This window comes from Polyodon spathula, chromosome 24 (assembly GCF_017654505.1).
Source record: "Polyodon spathula isolate WHYD16114869_AA chromosome 24, ASM1765450v1, whole genome shotgun sequence".
NCBI classification, from domain to species: domain Eukaryota; kingdom Metazoa; phylum Chordata; class Actinopteri; order Acipenseriformes; family Polyodontidae; genus Polyodon; species Polyodon spathula.
Window position 1 is genome coordinate 21,402,220 of NC_054557.1, and position 22,563 is coordinate 21,424,782.

Sequence of the window (22,563 nt, forward strand, 5' to 3'; positions counted from 1 at the left end):
GTCTCTTTTTCCTGGTTATTGAAAAATCATGTGATATTGTGACCTTTCACCTCAGTTGGCAGGTGGAGCCAACAGTTGAAAAGTCTGAAGAAACAGGAACCTTCCAAGACATGTGGCTAAACATAATGTGCTTGCAAGCATGACGTCTGCTTAAAATCTAAAAAAAAAAGAAGAGCAACAGAACCGTTTAGAGTTGAATATTAAATATTCACGGGGTACAGTTGTTTTTACATGAAAGATGATGGCTGAATTATTCACAAGCCCCCTTTGGGCTACTTGCAGCCATCCTCGTGACCACATACACTTGGTGTAGCTTCTATTTTTATAGTTAATATTCTAAATTAAGCAACTGAATTTGGAGGACAAAATCGCGCTCTGCAATGTGGAACGGTGCGATTAGCCATTCCGTCTTTGGATTTGAACGAGCAGAAGATGAGAACCTGGTGAAAAGAAAATGTAATATAGTCACTCAGAAGTATGAAAAGTTACTCAATGCTGGATCTCTCACGCTTGTTTTGTAAACTGTATGTCCTCTTAAGTTAAAGGTTTTTGTTTTTTGTTTTGATTTTTTCACACAGATCATAATAGTAAAATGACTGCACTACACTTGAGCACTGCCCAGGCCCTGGTGCTGTGCGAATCGGAACCTCTTCGATTTTTATTTGGTGATTCTCTCTTTTTAGGCTTGCAATTTGTGAAGACAGCACTGTTGGTTTGTTTCTGTCTGTCTGTGTGCTGGTTTGACCTGAACGTGGGTAGACGACTGTGTGTGTATGGACGGCTGGCCGTTTGAATGAATTTCATAATTTCTTGGCAAAATAACAAAAAATCTAATGAAAAAATAAACAAAAACTAAGATGCAATTATTTCTTTTTTCTTCAGCGAAGTGTTTATTTTAATAAGCATTGGCGGCATCTAGAGGACGCCTTCTGTAAATCAAGTTTTTTGTGTATTGCAGGTAAGTAGGTGTTCACTAGATGGCACTGGCACATTGCCTTTTATGGCCTGTGTTACATGAGTCTGTGGCTGGCAGTTGGAATTAAAGGGCAGCCCCTAAAAGTAGACAAATAAAAAAAAAACACACTTTGTTAGTAATTGCAATAAGAATCCTGAGACTTGACTTGTCATTATGTAATATAATGTATTAAATGTACATTTTTTTTGTCTGAAATAATCATTTGTAGTCCCCTGAAAGGGTTATCTTTTTGAGCGCAGGGCTGGAGTGTCTGTGAAGCAGCAGTTTTTAGAACAGGTGTGCTTTATTTACCGTTGTTATAGAGTGACAACCAAACAACAGACCTCCCTAGAAAATAGAGCTGTGTCCAGTTGCTATATAATAACGAATTCATGCGGTGAGTGTTGCTATAGCTCTGTTAATTAAAATGCAAGAATAGCAAAACAATAATCTCCACTTGAATTTCTTACCTCCCAAACAACATGACTTACCTAATTACTCCCTATCAGCTTCAAACACAGCATATAGCATTATAGACAACTGGAAAAATCGGAAAACAATATTATCGTACACTTTAATACTGTCTTGGACAGCGTAGACTTAATAGAAGATGCTGCAGTCAGCACTGTGCTATCCTGGATTGTTCTGAAATCACACTGAGGGGGGAGGGGGGTGATCAGGAAAACTTAATAGTACTCCCCACTCCTTTTCCTGTTTTCTTCCTCCCTCTGTTCTTCCACTTCCTGTGAGGATGTGTGCTCAACTGACCTAGTAACCCATGGCAACCATAAACCCCACCTGATAGCTGGCAAGACAGAGTCACACAGCCACCAGTATCACGAGGAGGCAGTAAGGAAATTCACCCTCCACACTATGTACACGAGTGTGACGTACGGACAGGCAGAAAGACAAACATTGCCATATCATTCTGACTGCCTCAATAACTTGTACTAAAGAACGTCCAAACCAAGTTTCAATTTTGAATGTCATCCCAGATTTTTAACTGCTACTGGTAAAGTGGCAACTCCACCAAAAAAAATGGATCAGTGTGTTTAAAGAATGCATGCTGAAATCAAACTATTCACAGTGTCACGTACACAGCTGTTTATTTTAATCAAGTTCCATGTTTTTATTACTTAATTTAAATCCTTTACAAAACTAAAATGTTACGCTTGGAATGTACGCAGTATATAACGCGCTGGGCTGTGTGGCCATTAAACTTCCCTGAACCTTTTCATTGCCTTTCATTCACTTTTCCAATACATCATGAGGCTGTCAGTGTGCCGCTTAAAAGTACAGACGCAGGAATGGAGCTGCCTCGTGCGCGAATCATTTTTCAGTTTAGTAAACGCTAACCCATGGATCATGTTTCATTGTGCACATGACACTGAACTCTGCAGCTTTAAACTGTATTGGAATACAAGTTGAAGTTGCCAGCTTCTCTGTGGCACAGTTGGAGAGATCGCGCTCTATTGAGCTTGGCAGAGAAAGTATAATAACACACTTGCATTTCGTATTGATTTTATTGATTTTTACACCTAACATCCAGAATATGAGACGTTTTCTCAGTCATTAACATGATCGTTATATGAAAACAGGACTTAGGGAAGCAAAGAAGTGTTAAAATCCTGTTCCTTAAAATTTGGCTATCCAATACTTTCTCAGTGGGAATGACATATGTTTTGTACAGGTTGGTTTTGCATTTCAGCGTGTAAGAGGTACAGCCCTCTCTCAGTCTCTCGGAGAGCCTGGTACTGTCTGGTACTACAGCAGCCGCCCCTCTACAGACTCAGTGTATCCACCGTGTGGTAGAATGTGGTACTACACACTGTTATTGATTCAGTGTCACTCAGTGTCGCTCAGGTAACATTCTCTTGAAGTTCTCGATCATCTGCTGGGTTCTCTCTAGCTCCGCCTTTGTGGAAGAGATCTGAAATAAAATGAAGGACAGGTTATCGTGACTAGAAATAATATTCAACTACTGGTTTGTGCTGCTGGGGCAGGGGCACTGTTAAAGACTGGTTAGCTGTCAGCACTGTGTACCTTGCAGCTGCATGTTTAAAGCCATGGTTACATTCTCACCCTGCGTGTGTTTTCCTCCTGGACGTGCTGAGGCACTCTCTCCTCATACTGTTGAACCCAGGTCCTGGCCACAGCCTGGTCCAGCTGGGCCTGTAGCCTCTCCATGCGCCCACCCAGCTTAGCGACCTCCTTCTGAAGATCAACCAGACCCTGAAACACAGAGCAAAAAGACACAAGCGAATACATACACATTGGTGTGGAATCTTTCAGAGTGGTTCTGCTTCTCCACTATTAAGGCATTACCATTTTTCTCCTGATTTCCAAGCCACTCTCTGTCTCTTACCTGTATCTTCAGGTAGACCTGGCAGGAGTCATTGACAATGCCAACTGCACAGCCACTGGGAGCGCCCTCTAGAGTAGATAAAAGGAATAGCGCCTCCGACCGACACAGAGCCTGAACAGGAGTGCAGAAGGATTCTAATATTTCTCTGAAGCGCAGCTCACTGCACTGGATATACACTGAGATAGAGGGAGAGAGAGGAAGGTCAGTTAGTAATGTGTGGCACGGAGGCACTGTCTTTCTCACACTGTCTCACACTTACACTCCGGCCGTGCTTTGGTCAGCTGGTACTCTGCCCGCAGTGACCTCACCACTCTAACTACTTCCTGGACAAACAGGAAGTTGGCCTCTTCTTCAGGAGAGTTCCAGTGAGCCTGAGAGAGAGAGAGAGAGACGTGACTGGTTGGTTTATCATTCCCACACACACGTTTTTGAGGACTTTGAATCGATTTTATCGTGCCCAAACATGGCAGAGATACACTTACAGTTACTGACACACATAAAAATTGACAGGTGCACACACAAAAACAAACGAACTTGCATGCACGAGACATTTATCAAAACATGGCAATTGAACTTTAAGTACATTTAGATGCAGAAATGAAACACAGATTTAAAATAGTTTTAGTTTTTCAACTTCAAAAATGTATATTCTTCCCCACCGCACGAGGAAATTAATTCTCTTTTTAATAAATATGTGCAAAATGTGATTGGCTTTTTAAGGTCCAGCGCTTTATTAGCATAGATTTACTCAAAGTTACCAAGCATTGACGCTAACCCCCACAGACACACATGCAAAGTCTAAGCTCTTACCAGCTGGCTGGGAGCTGGGAATGGTTCCACACACAGAAACATATTCACAGTCTCAGCTCTTACCAGCTGGCTGGGTGCTGGGTACGGTGCCACACTGATGCTGTGGTAGCTGGGTTCCTGTCCGGCTGGCCTCGGCAGTCTTTGCCACAGCTCCTCGGAGAGGTACGGCATGAAGGGAGCCAGCAGGGAGAGGGCCTGTCCCACACATAGGAGAAGCACCTGCCTGGCACTGTCTGCCTGCTCCGAGGAGCCTGCCTGCAACACCGGCTTCACGCTCTCCTGCAAGACACACACACACACTGAGCCAACCCAAGGCAGAGCATTTCATTACATGGCAGTTCAAACTGTTGGGTTTAATTTCTGATATAATACAGTCAAGTAGACACGCTTTTTTGCTAGTGCCTTCTGCAGTGTGCTGAACTAAAGCATTCTGTGTGTTTCAAATTGTGTGTCTCCCTTACGTTTTTTGCATATGGAAAACCGTTTATCCAGTTGTGATGAAACTGTTTTGCTTTATTTAGCACAGGTTACTGTGGGTATCAGACTGTGGGGGTGTATGGAGAAGCCTCAGTCTGGACATCTGCGTAGCTGTATGTTACATTTTTACATGCAGCTTGAGAAAATGAGACGCTATTCCACGTCCTGTAAATCAGTCCTGTCAAAATATTTTATCACGATACTAAATTTACAGTTAGTATATGGCCTGCCTGTGAATTAGTCAATTCAGTGAAACATCAAATTGAAACATGAGGGAATTCTGAGTAGAAGTGAAATCCTAGAACACTGTTACACGCTGCGTTATTGTAAACACTCAAGTCTAAAATAAAAATATCCAGCTGCATTTGTTTTCCATTCCAGAGCTAGCTTTATTTTGGGTGATTTTTATTGAAAAGAGGAAAAAGGCTGATGAAGGGAGTACTGTTAAGTTGCTGAGATTCGCTGTGAATTGTGAATGGACACTGCAGAATTTCAGGTGCCTCGGGTGTGTATTTCTAAAGCATCAACGTCAACCGTACCAAAACTGAGAATAAAGCACGGTCGGAACTCAATACGGTACGGTTAATGTCACAAATTTGTGATGCGCTGTAGAATACAGCGGCCGCTCTGATTGGCTGAAAAATCCTCTGCAGTGTATAATAACACTGTTTATTAAATCACCCTGGATGTCTTCCCAACGCCGCGTTGCCTCTTACCAGGTAGACATCACAGAAGCTGTGCAGCCAGAAGCTGTGAATGGCTACAGTGACTGCGTGAAAGTCGTAGCGCTCAAACCCACGCTCACACTCTACAGCAGCGTGATACAGTCTGCTCAACACCCAGCGATCCACAGCACTGCCGGGACTCACCTGAAACACACACGACAAAGGCTGTAAACCTTCATTCTCCTCACCTTTATACTTGCTCTACTCCATTTGACTGTTGCCTCACACAGTTCTCAGTGCATTGTTGTCTTGAAAGGAGCCATCGCCATCAGAGTACAAGCACTGTTGGGAGAGCCTGATCTGCAAAGATGGCTAAATAAACTACGGCAGCTTTATCACAGGCACCACATGCCACAGGACTAACTTCATTTGTATTTATAATTCAGGGCCAAATCCAAGCTCTTTGGCCATGCCATGTATATGTGCTTGAGATGCTGTGAACTGGTGAGCCTGTGGGAAGTCTGAAGAGCAGAGGGGCAGAGCAGTACTTTTGCAGTTTTGCCATGCTTTTGCCATGGTTACACTGGGCATATATCATAGTTTACCTTGGTTTGCTACATTTAAGAAGCTTCACTATACCTCGCTATTCTTTGCAATGCTCACCCATGCTTTCACAATATTTTATTCCACTTTGCTATGCTTCTCCTATGCTAAACTATTATAAGGAGCAGAGAGAGAGCTCACCTCCTGGAGGGGCAGTGGTTCGAACTGGTCTCCCAGTGCTCCCAGTGTGAACTTGACAGCGTTCCAGATCTTATTGCAGAAGTGCCGAGCGCTCACAACCTGGCCGACGTCCAGACTGATGTCGTCTCCTGCAGCAACAAATGACTCAGCCACTGGAGCACACAATCCAACTGATTTAGCAATGCGTACCACAGCGCTCCCACTCCACTGCTGTACATACACAATCTGACAGCAGAGTTAGAACAAAGGGACATATACATAGAGGATACACCAGGAGTGGTCATGAAACATTGCAGTTAATCAAAGAACGAGGACAGCCGACTAAGCAACAAGTCTAAAGTATGGTTAAACTTTCAAACAGACTACAACAGTAACATATTATCACCATGTAACCTTGTGTTGCCATGTAACACCTGCAAGTCGCCTTGGATAAAGGCATCTGCCAAACAAACTATTAATAATAATAGTAATTCACATGGAAAAAATGAACAGTAGACTGAGAACACTTCCTTATTCAAAAGCAAGAGCAAACAAAACCATTGAAATACAACACGTATTTATACGGATTGAGAAAGCTGTATTACTAAACAAAGCGAAAGTGTAGTCTCTTCACAAAAGGCTTTGAATACTGAAAGCATGCATGTGCTAATTATGTAATATATAAGGAGTAAGGTTCGGAATAGGGAATCCAGAATTAATCAATTAATGAATGTTATTTTAGGCTGAAAAAAATAAAAGCCATGAACATCAATAAACCATGAATGGATTTTGCATGTTTAGAAGTACAGGCATAGTGACATCTGCCCACTTCTGGCCTTTAGTGTCTGACACTCTCTATAGCTAAAAAAATGTCCTTACCAAATTCCCCATAGCTGGATAAGCTGCTCTCGAACTAAGTGATTTCACATATATATATATTATATATATAGTATATTATATAATATATATAGATATAATATATATATATACTAGAACAAGTCTCTCTCACCTTGACAACGGTGTGAACACAGTGCAAACCTCAAGGCATCTGTCCCACACTCCGGAATCCCTCTGGGGAAATCACGCTTCTGCAAACCAGGAGAAGCACAGGAAACAGTGACATCACATACTGGAGATAACAAATGCTGTATCTAATAGCCGCTCAGGGAACACTCTTCGTAGAACTCTGTGTACAGCTACAGCCAACAGCTTTTCATCAACTTAAATTAGACTAGGATTTTTAATTTAAAAAAAAAAATTACAAATCATATCAACAAAATATAGATATTTCATTTAACATCAGGTATTCAAAGAAACTGCAAATTGATAATTGCAAGAGTCTACTGGAAGCCATAATCGTTGTACAGTTATTTCATGTTAGATTTCAAAATGTCACATTTTTTAATTTATCAGTATTTCAATAAGGATATGGAAAACTACAAAGCCGATTGTAATTCAATATGTTAACATAACATTATTCAGCAGGTTTCATTCAACTTTATGAAGCAAACTTAGCTAATTCTATAGGGTGATGCAACACTAGTGCCCCTGAACCACACGGCTACCCTGAGAGTTTCAGATGACTTATAAATAGGGCTTCTGTTTTTCGGTTTTTATTCATTTTATTTTTAGCTATTTTTTTTTTGTTTTATGTAAATCTTTTTTTTTTTTTTTCCAGGGCTTTCGCTTTTTTTATACTGTATGAAGTTATTGTTTTTGGTTACTTTCTAAAACGCTTGGGCATTTTTCTTCCTGTCAAAATATGTTGTACCTTCTTTCCTTTGCTGTTTTCCACAACGAAATCCTTATGGACAATGGGCACATTCCTCTGGGGTTTTTATGTGTTGGCATTTATTTTTTTTTTTATTTTTTTTTTTTTTACATTTCGCCACAATTTGCAATTCTGTTTTAAATAGAGTTAAAATTAATTAAAAATTAAGTCAGGAAGGAGGGATTCCCAGCTGCACTGGGAAAAGTATTTTTTGTAGTAGTTTTTTTATGGGAAAGGGGTGGTCAGTGTGAAATGAGTCACCATTTCCACTGACTATACACTGACATTTTTGTTTTTTGTATCATGAGTTTTATTGTTTATCGGTTAAAACCGAAAATCAGAAGCCCTACTTATAAACCACTACAGCGCCACCTTGAGTGATTTTCAAATGCCACCAAAACCCTGGAATGACAGTCTCACATGTACCATAGGGAGGGGGAGACTTCATTTGCTATAATATATGTTATAAATGATTTGATGAAATCCCACACTCACATCATTGTTGAAATGTTTTCTTAAAGAGGACTAGCCTTCCTTCACAGAAATCGCAATCATTTGAAAGCCGCACGTCTTTTTGGTCTGCTGATTTCGCTTTGTAAAGCGGTTCTGAGGTCAGAGATGGCGCTGGTGTTTATTACCAGCAGGACGCGCACACACATTCTTTTTATATTACAGGGGGTAACCAAATAATTCCTGCAGGTTTTTTTTACAGATACAATTAGTACTAAATGCGTTTGGCACCAGGTGAGGTTCAGGTTACTTTTGGGCTCACCTGTCCCTCCAGTGCAATTGAAATCTCTCTGGGATCCAGGTTCCCTTCTTGTACTTTCTCATGCAGCCGCTGGGGGAAAAAAAAACAAACAAAACCCTTCAAATCCAAGTCCAATATCTCTATTTTGCACTAAAAGGTTTTAATAGTAGAATATTGCTTTATTATAGACAGAATAATGTATTGGTAATAGGTTGTATTATAAACACATATCTTTGGTATTATGATGCTAGTGGTCCATGAAGAACGTCCTTGACCTTTGCAGTGTCAAAGACGGGTGCGTAAAATTAGGGACAGTCTGCAAAGTGCTGTACCTGCAGAGACACGCCCGAGATGATGTCTAAAGGGTCAACGACATTTCCCAGCGATTTGCTCATTTTCCTGCCGTGAGCGTCTCGTACCATTGAATGCAGAAATACCTGGAGAGAGAGGAAAAAATAACCTGTTCAATTAATGGAGGAACAAAAGTAAATGGCGAGTCAGTTAAATACAGCCGCCATTAGGATCACGGTTTCCAGCTGAATTGGAAATAATCCATTCCAAAGGTAAAAAGGTGACACAGATGTTTTATAGCTACACACACACACACACTTCGACACGTTCACTTGGTAGAAGTAACTGGCTCACCTGGCTAAAAGGCAGTTGACCGGTCAATTCCTGCCCTAGCATCACCATACGCGCTACCCAAAAGAAGATGAGGTCACTTCCTGTCTCCAGGAGGCTGTTTGGGTAGAACTCATGCAGATCTGGGGTCTGGAAACAGGAAGTGAAGTCAGTCTGGACTCAAGCATTGCGTACACACTGAAACTGTTCTGATCGATACAGGGCTGATCCTAACAATGTATCAGAGGATAAGGATTCAAACACAAAATGGAAAACGTATTGACAACTGCAGTCCCTACCTGCTCCGGCCAGCCCAGCATGGCGAATGGAAAGAGCCCAGAGGAGAACCAGGTGTCTAACACATCAGTGTCTGAAACGAGACAGGCCTCGATTATAATGCAACAGACTCAACACAGGGTTAGATCGATGCTAGCGGGCTCGGTCTCTCTCCTGCCTTTCACCTCTGGAGGCCTGGGTTCCAGTCTGCAGGGGCTAGGTAACACAGACAGAGCCAGCTAATTCAACAGCCTCGCCTACATTTCACCTCTGCAGCATTGGTTTCGATCGGGCTGGGTGGCACTGATGTCATTTCCAATTGGGGGAGGGGCTTTACCTTGTGTCACTGTGATTAGACTTTCAGGAATCCCATACTTTTTAGCAGCAGATCTTTTGACCTCTTCCTGGTTCCGGCCGCATACCCAGAGTGCATCACTGTCATCCTGCTTGAAAAGAAGGACCAGGGTAAAATGTTAAAGCAGCAGACAGGCTAGAGAGGGAGACAGACAAACAGACAGTCAGACAGACAGACAGTGAGGCAGACAGACAGTGCCACATAATCATGTTCAGTTTACTACAGTCTTCCTTTTGTGTTTCATTTGAGCTTCATTAATGAGACTCATGACTCCACAACAATGAGAGGTTGCCGTGAAAATGCCAATGAAGCCAATAATCGTGTTTTAAAATATCAACAGCTGCAGCAATAAAATTAAAAAAATTACTAACAATGCAAAATGCAAAAAAATACACTTCACCTCTTGTTTATCACATGACCCAGGGAAGGAAACACGATAGGCTGGAATCTGGTGGCCCCACCACAGCTGTCGTGAGATGCACCAATCACTGGAGAGGGAATGATAGGCAGTTAGTGATTGGCTAAACTCCATTAAGAAGGTCAGGCAAGACAATCAAAGACAATTTCAAAGAGAGAGGAAACTTATCTGCCTACCAACTTGCAGCTAAATCTGTCTCAGAGTACTGTAGACAAACTGGTAAGACAACAATGTCCACACAGAAGGCTCTGGAGGAATGTAATAAGGAAACGTTGATCTGGAAATCCTATTTTAGTATCAAAATACTGAGTGTGACCTACAGCTTCTTCCCCTAACGACTTTGAGCCAGTAACACAGGCTTTCACCCCAAAAACACTGCTGGGGTGAAATAACCTAGGAAGAAAAGCAGTAACAGACTTCCTGGAAGGCAAGGCAAGCAAACTGAGGACTTTCTGTAACCTAGTGTGTAACAGTTGTCTGTTTTAAAAATAAAAAAATCATGTTTGCTGTAATGTGTTTCTTTCAAAACTGCATATTTGAGGCCCATGTAGCAGAACAAAATGGGTACAATACTTTAATACAACCCCTAATTGTATATATTTAGCCCCTCGTGTTTAAACGTGTACAGCCTCACATACCCCGATTATGATTCATGCTAACTGGGGTGAAACCCAGGCTGATAAACTCTCAAGTTTCCAGTGTTCTTTCCAGTTCTGGTACCTGATATTCGACAGCCAATTTTTCCAGGTCTTCTTGTGAAAGCTGGGAATGATGTCCAGCTGGCCGTCATCCACTGCCTTCGGAACAGAGCACAAAACATTCCTGAATCCCAGAATTAGGACTTTCATAATTTTTATATTATATCTAAATGTGTATGCCAACTGCACTTAACTGCAATAAGGCCATTCAAATTGAAAACCTGAGTTACAAACGAAGCGATCTTGATTATTGTAATCTGATAAATCGATAATATCATTAATGCCTAATAACAGCTTGAGTTGGGACCTTTGATCTCTCTAGCCCCCGTTTTGTGGTGAGCAGGTTGATTAAAATCTCAATATTTGGGTAATAGAACCATACAAAAAATAAAAATAATCACTAAAAAATCTGGTAAGGGAAGGGTACAAATATCTTTGACTGGAATTCGTAGCTGTATATCCATCAAATTGAAGTCTTTCTCTTACCTCCATCGCCCTGCGTGCCATCTGATCACAGCGCAGAAACCACTGGCTCTTCAGCAAGGGCTCCACAACATCCCCTGAGCGACTACACACAGAGACAGAGACTCAGAGTACTGGAGCTATTCCACGAATAAGGACAGTGGAATAACCCAGGAGCCCAAGTATGAAATAATCAAATTGCATTTGTTTGATTAACAGAACAAAAGATTGTTTGTTAAAACCCGTATAAAGCAGCTGAATTCAGAGAATTACTGTCCTTTGATCTTCTTAGCCACTTATATCAATGGGATTTGTCCATTCTTATATTTGAATGATATTCCAAAATGAGATCTATCCATCTATATAGGACATTCTCACAAGATTTCAACTATCCCATCAAGGTCAAAACCAGACCCCAAACGGCCACAGGCAGTGTGTTTTTGTATCGTGCACACTGTTCAAATCTTAGTTAACCTCTCAAAAGCATTGAAATAGTTAAAAGAAATATTTTAGATTGCCTGCAGGCCGATGTTCTTAAATCAGAACCCCCTCCCCAACACTCCATCAGTAATAAATACCATAGAGAACAAATGTGGTGATCCTTACATCCTTCAGACTCAGTGTTGCTTGGGACCAGCTTTACTTAGATGTTTGAGAGACATTATGAGGCCACTGGGCCATTTGAAACTTTTCAAAGTTTTTTTTTTTTTTTTTTCTAAACAAGCAGCGTGCATTATTTAATCTAGCTGTGATATTTCACACCAATCTAACATGGGTGGATTCTGCCGTGCTGGCTAGCTCTTGTTACCTGCACAGAGGCAGCAGCATGGAGTGTTCCTGGGTGCTCCTGTACAGTCCTCTCTCCTTCAAGGCATCCAGGACTCTCTGTCTCGCCTCAAATCGCTTCACCCCCTGACTCGGAAAAAGAGAACACTTTTGGTATGCTGTAACGGCTAAAGTTGGGGGCTTAAAATGCCACCGTTCCCAAAACAGCAATTACTTTCATGAAATTAAAAGACAAATGTGCTTACAAATACAATCCCCAGGCTCTGTGTTTTTTTTTTAAAGTGTTGTTTAGGTTCATGAGCTATTTTGCTTTAGAGCAGGGCTTCTCAAACTCGGTCCTGGGGACCCCCTGTGGCTGCTGGTTTTCATTCCAACCAGAGCTCTCAATTACTGAACTAGACCCTTAATTGAACGGATAATTTGCTTAAACAGACCTTTTTACCTGTTTTCAGCTCTTGAACAATTGCTTATTTCAAGTTAGCTATAACATTTTATAAGTAACTTCAACTGAAACTGTTCAAGAGCTGAAAACAAGTAAAAAGGTCTAATTAAGCAATTAAGTTCAATTAAGGGTCTAGTTCAGTAATTGAGAGCTCGGTTGGAATGAAAACCAGCAGCCACAGGGGGTCCCCAGGACCGAGTTTGAGAAGCCTGCTTTAGTCCTATCTGCCCCTGAGCTTTGTAAGATAAAGGACTCATTGAAAGAATTTTCAAGAAAGCAACAGCCAACGCCATCTAGCGATCTGCCACTACGGAAACAAGTTCCCAAAAGTTTTGCTGTCAATACACTGCTGTGCACTAGATGGTTCTGGCTGCACTAATATAAGGACCCTGGCTGATCTAGCCTGCAGCTATGGCCAAAAGTTTGAAGAGCAGCCCCTGAGCTCATAACAAAGCACTTTAACAAAGACCTACAAACAAATAAAATAGGACACAATATTTTGTAATTGCATAAAGACGCACTAGGACAGCAGACTACCATAATAAAATAAAGGAACCATCAAAATCAAGGCATTCTGTTGCTGTTCTTTTAAATGATAGGGGGGTGGGGGTGTTTGTCTGCTTGGGGGTACACTCAGTGCAGTCCTACTACTATCTTTAAACCGAAGGAGGGATTGAAGACCTGACCACAGAACCCCACTTTCTGCAGGATACTTTTTACTTTCATTACAGTCTGCAAGTTAAAAAAATCTATTTGCTTCCAATTTCTTTCTTTCGTTCTTGTCCGGTCTGCACATTCGTACCTGCAGCCAGTCTCCGCAGAGCTCTGTCATGGTGCCCTCTCCTCCAATCACAGAGAGGCACGGGAGGGCGTGGCGCAGCGACACCTCGAAGTCCCGGGGGTCGTGGGCGGGGGTGCACTTCACAGCGCCTGGGGAGAACGTAGGATTGAGGAGCGAGAATACAAACTAACTGGCCTGTAAATAGGCCATTCCTCACATAACAAAAATAATGTTTTGTGTAAAAGGCTTTCTTTGGAAGACAGCTGAATATCCCAGTGGCAAGTCACTTGAGACAGACGATTCTGTGCTGTCTAATATGGGGGAGTGGATTCTAATGACTTCTATACAAGCAACAACTTCCTCTTTTTCTATTTATAATAGAAATAAAGAAAACATTTCTGATGTTATTGTAGAACCTATCCAGTATGAGGTTTCAAAAACATGGTTCCAAGTTAAGAGTTAAGACAAGTTAACACAATGAATTACATATAGCTTTCCATATACTTAATGAAAAACTGATAACGTTTGAAAAATCATGACATTTCAAAATCTAATATGAAATGCTGTTCTACTGGTATGGTTTCCGTCAGACTTTTGCGATATCATTTTGAAGTTTCTTTGATTACATGATGTTAAATATAAGATCATATCTTCCTAAAATTCTAGGTGATGCAAGACTTTTGGCCATAGCTGACTGAGTGTTTAAAGGTGCAGATGGACTGCCAGGGTGAGACACGCTACAGTAAGATCAATCTGGTTACCTGTGCCCAGTTTGGGGTCCACCAGTGGGTCAGTGAGAATGGGAAGCAGTCTCCCAGTAAAGGGGTGGCGGGCGTGACGGCCATGGAGATTCTGAAGAACAAAACAAAAAAACGTTGCACTGAGACTGCAGACACACAAGGAAGAGGCTCGATGGGACTGATTTAAAATGAGAATTTTCTACATTTTTCAAACCCAAATAGCATTTTTGGATCAAAATGACCGTGCAGGGCTTGTTCTCATAGTTTTTTTTTCTTATGAGTACGACCTGGATTGAGCATTTTCCGAATCGATTTGTGCTGGAATATAGTGAGGACGGTGCGACAGGATAACTGTGCAGCCTGCATTATGTAATGGATGGGCACTGGAACTGGCAACTATTCAATTTGAGTTAAACATTGACGTGCATTTGCAGAGGCGTGTTTTCAGACTCATGCATGAATCTGCTCTGGTTTTGCTTGCTCGCATTGGCATGTTAATAATGTAAGGGGAAAATGGATTAAGTGGAGGGGACTTTAAATGAACTGGGGCATATTTCTACAAAATGATCTGGAAAGGAATGGCAGTAAATGTTTTTTTTTTTTCAAATTGCACAGGACCTAGATGAGTGTTCCAGTCAGAGAGACTGCACAGAATGATGTGGGTAGCACTTCCATATAAGTTTTGAAAGCGATTGTTTTCAGGGACTTCAAAAGCATTTCCTAGAATAGCCCGCTGAATGCAGCTCCGTTCTATAGATTCCATCGCTGGCACCAGATGGCACTGAAAAGGGGCTGGTTCAGATCATAATGAGCTGCCGACAGTGATAGAAGTGTGCCTGCAGCTGAGATTTTACTGAATTTACTGGCTTTCTGATTTTCTGGTCCAGATTTAAAAATCACAGGCCATGCCACTTACAGTGTATCTGGGATCCTCTGGATGAACAATTATAGCAACGTCTCCTAGCATTGTCTCTAGGCGCGTGGTAGCCACACTGATCTCCCCTTCTGCAACACAGAAAGAGACACCCTTAAAAAACGTACAGCCTCGTTCCCGTGCACCTTCTTCAGTGCATCACTACATCGTTTTGAGTGAACGGTCACCACATTGTTTTCTGATTGACATAATCATGTTCATTCTTAGAATGTTCTACTTGTGCGCTGCATTCCGTTCTAGTTCTAGTTCTAGTTCTTAAAGGTGGAATTACCTAATGCCATAATTCCACCCATCCTACCTGTCGTGGGCTTTCATTTGCTATGTTGGCCTAACAAACATTTTTACAAACAGTTAAATATGAGTTAATGTAACTGTGATAGTCCAAACCCACATCAAGTTTCTCTTTAAAGTAGCTTCAATGTATAAATATGAATTTGTTTTTACTGTTCCCTTTCCTTGCTGTGATGTTTGTGGTGGTTATCTTTGACGTTACTCAAATGCTGTATTTTGTTACATTTTTTTTAAGTCTGTGTTAAGGTGCTTTGACTATAAGTTTGAGAGTTGCTCTTCAGTTTTATTTGCCGGCAATAAGATGGATGCAACAAAGACTTTATCAGCATGTCTTTGAAAAAGTAAGCACCAGCGCCATCTAGTGATCTACAACGTTGGCAACAAGTTTCCAATAGTTTTCCTGACAACATACTGCTGTGCACTAGAGGGCGCAACTTGAAGGCATTACATCAATGCCAGGTAACGAGAATCAAAGAGCAGCTCGTGAACTCATACATACTGTATATAAAAAAAATAAATAAATCAAAATTTAAAACACAATATTTGAGTACTTGCAATAAGAACCACTCAGAAAGATTGAATTATAAAAAGCAAGGCACCGTCAAAAAAAAATTTTTTTAAACTAAGCAAAATGTAAGTATGCTTTCTTGTTACCTTCCCCTTCCAATGGATATGCGAAGGTGACCATTGTTCCAAAGGCGATTTTCTCCTGGTAGCCTGGGACAGACAGCAGCGTCCGTCCAGACAGCTGGACACTGTCCACCTGCGTAAGAGACAGCGCTGATGAGATCATGAGGAAACAGAAACTAGCCTCATAACACTGCAGTCCTGCTTTTCCTTTCACAGAAATACAAACCCTCTCTTTGGTGTAAAGACCTTGATAGACAGGCTCTTGGTTTGTACCAAGCCACTGACCTCGATATCAGAAATGGCTGAATTGAGGGCGCAGGACCAGTTGACCAATCGGTGGCTACGGTAGATAAGCCCCGCCTCCTGGAGACGCACAAAGGCTTCCGTCACGGCCGACGAGAATTTCTGGAGAAAATTTTTTTTTAAATTGGCAACACAAATTCAGTACCGGCTATAGGGATTACGGTTCACAATCAGCCACTAACCAAGAGTTTGCTTAAAGGAATTCTACTTTCTTTCTTCTGATAAGCTTTATTTAGCGTTATGACAGGTCCCTCTCTTTTGCTTCTTCACATGTTTTATCCAAATAAATTAAGGTTGTGAATACACTGCAGACAAACTGTTGCATCCTGGTACCTTTGCTGTAGATCACATGTTCTAACTGCAGCAAGGCAATTAGAGGGAGCAGGAAACTTTTCAACTACAGAACGTTTGTATAACCTGCATAATCCAAATAGCGCTTCGAGAGAAAGCAGCTCGAAATGTCATTTTAATAGGTTTTTTTTTTTTACATTTCCCTTACTGTGCTATGCTGTTAGCAATACTTCAGAGTGGTTCTGGCTTCTTCTGCTGCAATGTTGAGTTATTTGTACTGAAAATATTATTACTATTTAACTAAAACTCGCTTGAATGTAACTCTTAGCTCAGTTGAAAGTTAAACAGCTGACATCAACTGGTAAGCACAGCTTGAACCAAGTCACAACAACTTTGGGTCAGTCCCCTCAAACTTGCAAACTCAAGCTGAAGCTGAAATGGCTAACCTGCTGAAAATTAACATGAGTCTCAGCCCAGCTTACCTTGTCCATAGTAAAGCAGGCTCGATCCCAGTCTAGCGAAGCTCCCAGCTTCCTTAACTGGTGGTAGATCTCATCTCCTTTCCTTGAAAAGTGTGAATGCAATGTAAGCCTCATTATCATAGCAAGCACTCGAAAGAGGACTCTGAACAGCTGATTAGGGAGAGTCACTTTTAAGTTTTAATTTTGCTAAATAGGAATTCGTGCTGAGGAGTAAGTAAAAGGGCTGGTACCCACAGCTATGGACAAAGGTTTTGCACCACCTAGAATTTTAGGACTGAGACAATTTAATAAAAAATTTAAAAAATAAATTAACACAATTTAGACCTTTCATTTAACATCATGTAATCAAAGAATGAGTGATATCACAAATCCGGAAGCCATAATAGCAGTGAAGTATTTTATTCGCCTTGATGAAGCTAAATTAGTTCATTCTATAGGGCGATGCAAAACTTTTGGCCATAGCTGTACACAAGACTAACTACTGCAGGCCATATTACCGGTACCTTATCTTAACTTGAAATCATACAAATAATCAAGATGCCACTAAAAGTATTTTAAGTTCGATTGTAAAAGCCTGCGTATAAGATCTGCTGTATTCTGCCGACTCACTCTTCCTTCCATCTCCAGACCTCGTGCTGAAATTCCTCCCTGCTCAGATCCTGTCTTCGAAGCCCCTTCTCTCGATAGAGCCTTTTCTCTACCACTGCCTGCGAGGGACAAACAAGAGTCAGTAATATGCAGGTAATTGCCAAGAGCTGTCACGTGAGAAACAATTCTAACACACTGAGTAATGCACAGCAGCAGTTTGGCATCAAAAAATAAAAACACTGAAATGGTGACCCTCACATTTTTCTACACTTCTAACTACAATGAAACTTAGTTTTGTTAAAATGTTTTAAAGCAGTGACAAAAAAACTATTTTCTTTCCTCGTCTTAGTTTTATTACCATGTCCTTACCTTTTACTGTGCTGAGAATATTTTGGTTCTTCACTTATTTTTTTTTTACATCAGTTTCTAACCCAACACTATAAATTAACTGCTGTTTCCTAGTACCTTGGCTGTGATTTGGTCTGCTTGAGGCAAGAGCACTGAGCTGAGTTTGAAGTACAAATCGATGAACTGTGATTACCCTTGACGTGTAATTTGTAGGATAACTGGGACTAACCTGTGTTGCAATACCTGCATGGTCGCATCCTGGCACCCACACCACCTTGCAGCCTTGCATACGCCGCCTGCAAGACACAATAATGGTATAACAGGGATATACATATATATCTTTTTTGTACTCTTTTAGGTTTGATCGTGCTTTAAGTTGCTTTGAATGTTATTAATATTTATATTGGTTCTTCCATGTTATGGTGTTTGCGAGCATTCTGAATGGATTTCTGTTCTGTTGCTCCAATACTGAGCGTTTATCATTTTTCTCTAAATCTGCCTTTACTGCCCCGCCTACTCTAAATCTATGGTCTAGACAGAGAGTAGGTGGGGCCTACAGAGAAGGTCACATGGCTACATGATTTGAATGGAATGAGGGAGGCTGTTCAGTCCGGGCACCTAGGATTCTCCAGACAAGCTCACAGCCTAGTGAAGGCAGAATCAGATAAAAAATAATGCAAGTTATTGAAGCAACACAATCCAAAAACCACTGAGAATGATGGAAAGCCTCATAACATATATTTGAAAATCTGATAGCTGTTGTTGCTAAAGACTTGGTTTCATATAGCAGGTGGATCCAAAAACAAAATGTCCCACAATGCTTCTGGACTCACCAGCGTGCCAGGGAATCCTCTATGGCGACTGTGAGGGCGTGGCCTAAGTGGAGCGATCCGGTCACATTGGGCGGAGGGATACACAGGGAATAAGTGCGTTCCACGGCATGAGGTATGCGGCTCTAGTTTCGGAAATAACAAAGAACGGATCAATGGCTTTGAACAAACGTTTTTTCCAAATGATGTTAGTCTGAAATATGTTGAGAGTCTTACAAAGCTAGCTACCCAGAAAGGCATGATTTTCTTGCATGTTGCTAGACTAGAGCGCTTTTGTATTGATTTTTGTAATGAGAATATACTGAGAAAAAAAATGCTCTTCCTTTACATTAATAAAGGCTTATCAATGCATAATTACATTACTATGCATAATTTCTTAATGAATACCAAAGAGTTCTCAATGCACCGATTGATTATTACTTGTCTGATAATCGATTAGGAAATTGGCTGCTGATTGCTCCTCTAAAACTCACATGATATTCTGGCTGAAAGAAGCCTTGTTTCTCCCACCAAGCATACCAGCTGGCTTCAACATACTGTGGGCTGTAGCCAGCAGGCAATGGCACCGATGTGTCTGCAGAAAAATACACTGACAAATAAAACACTGAGGAAAAAATGCATGATTCAGCTAGGTATTACATTGTGTTAAAGGATGGACATTCTTATATCAGCAATGAAAAAGTAACAAGTAATAAACCTGTGCAAAAACTGGATCACAAGGTCTGCAGCACGCTAATCTTGGGGATAAGTGCACCAACTGGACTGTCATCACGGTCTGCTGCTTTCCAAGCTAGACGTGAATGTGTATAAACTGGGGTGTGGTCAAGGTCTTCTGCTTTCTTATAAGGTTGGGTGCATGGAATAAAATCAGATTCAATGAATGTTACCTTTTTTCTCTCCAGGCTTGGTTGGGATGCTGTAAACGACCTTCTCTTTTTCTGTCCATTTCAGTTGCCTCTCCTCACAAGCCTGCAAGTGCCCGAGGGATGCACAGTCATTTCAGCAAACATATATATCGAGATATTTCAACAGAAAATGTCCTCTTTCAAGACACTTCTAAAAAGCTGTGCGGGGAGTTGCTTTGAAAAACCGTCCGCACGTGGATGCGCAGCTGTAATTTCTATCCCCACCGCAAGGATGATTTTGCATATAGAGATCTAACTCAAAGTGGGCACAGTTTCAGAGGGGGCAGAGTCTACAGCTGCGCGGCCCTAGTGGTCATTTCTGAAACAACCTTACTCCAGAAATGTAACTTTGAGGAGTGGTCAAGAAGGAATATTTCGGAATAGCCAGTCTGGTAAATAGACTCAAACAGAATTAGAGAACGATAAAGCACATGAAACGATAGTATACATTAAACACGTCATATTAAAAATGTAGATCTACACAATATGCCATTTAACCCTTAATTAGGACACTTTAGCATCTTGAAACGACATTTTAATTACTTTTTTAAAGTACTGGTTCTGTGTTTCTGTTGCTTCTTTTTGTTATTACAATTTTACGCTAAATCTGCCTTTAACCGGCTGTGAGCTTCTCTGGAGAATCCTAAAAGATGGAACTGAGTAGCCTTTCTCGTTCCATTCAAATCAAGCGGCAATATGACCTTTCAACTCTGTCAGCCCCACATACTCTTTCTATCATTGTGTATATATATCCCACCTCTACCACTGACTGACTCACTGTGTGACCCTGAGCAAGTCACTTAACCTCCCTGTGCTCCATCCTGCGGATAAGATGTTAAATCAATATCCTATTGCAAGTGACTCTGCATATAATACACAGTTCACAGCCTACCTCTGTAAAGCACTTTGTGATGGTGGTCCATTATAGAAGGCGCTATATCAGTGGTGCACAACTCGGTCCTGGAGGGCCGGTGTCCATGCAAGTTTCTAGTCCAACTGCACCCTGAAGTACTTTATTGGACCTTATTGACCTTACTATTACTATGGCCAGGAAATAAAATATCTAATTTAATGAAATCTGAAGCTACTTTATAGTTATAGCTGTGCATTGCATATGGAGGGGAAATTGCACCATTATCACAGATGATATTCATCAACACTTCTGTCTTATTGTATCATGACTCACGGTTCCTCGTGTATTCTCTGCACGGATGGCCGCCAGCCTCTCTCTCTGCCTCCTCTCCTTCTCGCTCTTGTCTCTCAGTAGTCGGCTGGGGTTCGAATCCGGATGGGCGGGGCCAGCCTCTTTGCTGCTGTAGCTCCGCCCCAGCGAGCCTCCTCTTGCCGCTCCCCCATAACGCAGTCGGAGAGCCACTGAGCTGCCATACCTACACATGCAGGCCATCACCCAGGCCTGTAATACCAGCACATACACACACTGAACACTGAAGTTCTGGCATAGTCTCCCTATTGGGTAAGCCATTTCAGAATGTACTGTTAATATAACACACACACACCTTCTGGCCATTTTATTAAGACCTCCCTACCTGATAGGATTTCACCCTGAATTAAAGAAGCACATTTGGTTTGTGATATGATGTGACAAGTGCCCTCTACAGGACCTTAAAGCTGCCCTAGTTTACTTAATCATCAATGTGGAGCAAGTCTGTCCAACAATGCTGCACTTGTATCCAGATACTTTCAGATCCTAATAAAGTGGCAAGGCAGTGAAAGGCACTATGTTGTGTGTCTTTAGTAGAACTGACGCAGATCTCTTGCAGGCAAGACACCAGGAAAACGCAGGTTAAAATCAGAGAAACCCGACACGCAACGTTTTAGAAAAGAGCTTAAGAGGGGGAAAAAAGTAAAAACATTTTTCAAAAGTTGAAAATAATCAAATTTTCGAGTTACACAGTAAAAAAAATGAACATGTTATAAACTCCACAGTCCCTGTTTTGTTTTTTGTTTTTTTGTTTTTTTTTTACACCATATCAACTTCAAAGTCCATTATAACTTATATATTTATCCAAAATGACTAAGGGCTGTTTTTGTTGCAAATTTTTGAATAGGTGAGTCTAATTCACCAAATAAAAAAACGGCGTTTTATTTCCTGAGCTGTGACAGTCATGTATAGACTCGTATACAACTTTAGCTAACAGTGATCGTCTATTAATTCTACTAATTGGTCTAAAGTGTATCTCTCTCTCTCTCTCTCTCTCTCTCTCTCTCTCTCTCTCTCTCTCTCTATATTCTCTATATATAATATATATATCTATATATATATTATATATATATCTTTCGTCTGGAACAACTATCGTCTGATAGCAGAAGATAGTATAAAGTTTTTGGAAGGGTTGTAAACAAACTGTAGTTAGAAAATAATACCGTATGGAATTTAATTTTAACGGAAATAACATGACTTAATAAAACAAAATATGAACTAACTCTGCTGTATGTAAGTTGTAAACATATGCACTAAAACACCCAAATAAAACAATACATTAGTGATACAATAATAACGATAAGTGATTACTTCACCTTGGGGTTTTTTTTTCGCTTTTTCAATAATTCTCGTTTTTGCTCTTTTTTTTAAATCATGTTCAGTTTTGACGGCGCTTATTAAACCGCAGTGCTGTTCTAAGATCAAGACACAGCACACATTCTGAATTGCATATTGCAATGTGTCTCTCTGACTTGCATTTCAATAAAAAATATTTTAAAAGTCTGTCTCTATCAGTGACACTCACTCCTCTGCACAGGGTGCCACCATCTTGTTTACCTTTCACCCCACCGTGCTCAGAGCCTGCCTCCTGGTTTCCATGACGACTGGTACACAAACTTTTGTATTTTGTATTTGTATTGTAA

The 22,563-nt window shown here is 41.0% G+C and overlaps 1 protein-coding gene and 1 pseudogene across 3 annotated transcripts; one reads left to right on the forward strand and one right to left on the reverse strand.

Annotated features, from left to right (window-relative positions):
• The window catches only part of LOC121298602, a 6,074-nt pseudogene extending 5,376 nt beyond the window's left edge, over positions 1–698 (forward strand).
• Positions 699–2,430: 1,732 nt separating this feature from the next.
• Positions 2,431–22,472, reverse strand: vars2 (valyl-tRNA synthetase 2, mitochondrial). Of its 3 annotated transcripts, none has more exons than XM_041225775.1 (30): positions 22,446–22,472; positions 20,885–21,112; positions 19,681–19,762; positions 19,267–19,367; positions 18,797–18,918; positions 18,193–18,259; positions 17,637–17,734; positions 17,028–17,109; positions 16,237–16,356; positions 15,976–16,084; positions 15,013–15,101; positions 14,118–14,208; positions 13,378–13,505; positions 12,156–12,259; positions 11,372–11,453; positions 10,908–10,984; positions 10,170–10,257; positions 9,752–9,857; positions 9,438–9,508; positions 9,163–9,288; positions 8,850–8,954; positions 8,539–8,607; positions 7,005–7,083; positions 6,017–6,144; positions 5,324–5,476; positions 4,194–4,409; positions 3,580–3,691; positions 3,321–3,496; positions 3,038–3,187; positions 2,431–2,885 (listed from the first exon to the last, which is right to left on the reverse strand). In XM_041225775.1, the coding sequence occupies exons 2-30, from the start codon at positions 21,101–21,103 to the stop codon at positions 2,805–2,807; spliced, it is 3,231 nt and encodes a 1,076-aa protein (XP_041081709.1). In that variant the 5' UTR covers positions 21,104–21,112; positions 22,446–22,472; the 3' UTR covers positions 2,431–2,804. The 3 variants fall into 3 exon arrangements, with proteins under 3 accessions (XP_041081709.1, XP_041081708.1, XP_041081710.1); XM_041225774.1 differs by having other exon boundaries at positions 22,237–22,472; XM_041225776.1 differs by lacking the exon at positions 16,237–16,356 and having other exon boundaries at positions 2,432–2,885; positions 22,237–22,472.
• Positions 22,473–22,563: the final 91 nt, after the last annotated feature.

What these genes read in the sequence shown, in the direction of transcription:
- vars2 (XM_041225775.1), bottom strand. Translation starts at nt 21,103, where the DNA reads ATGGCCTGCATGTGTAGGTATGGCAGCTCAGTGGCTCTCCGACTGCGT. An exon ending in CAAGCCTGGAGAGAAAAAAG is followed by an intron (nt 19,368 to 19,680) that starts GTAACATTCATT and finishes ATTTTTCTGCAG; the next exon opens with ACACATCGGTGCCATTGCCT. An exon ending in GAGGATTCCCTGGCACGCTG is followed by an intron (nt 18,260 to 18,796) that starts GTGAGTCCAGAA and finishes TGTGTCTTGCAG; the next exon opens with GCGGCGTATGCAAGGCTGCA.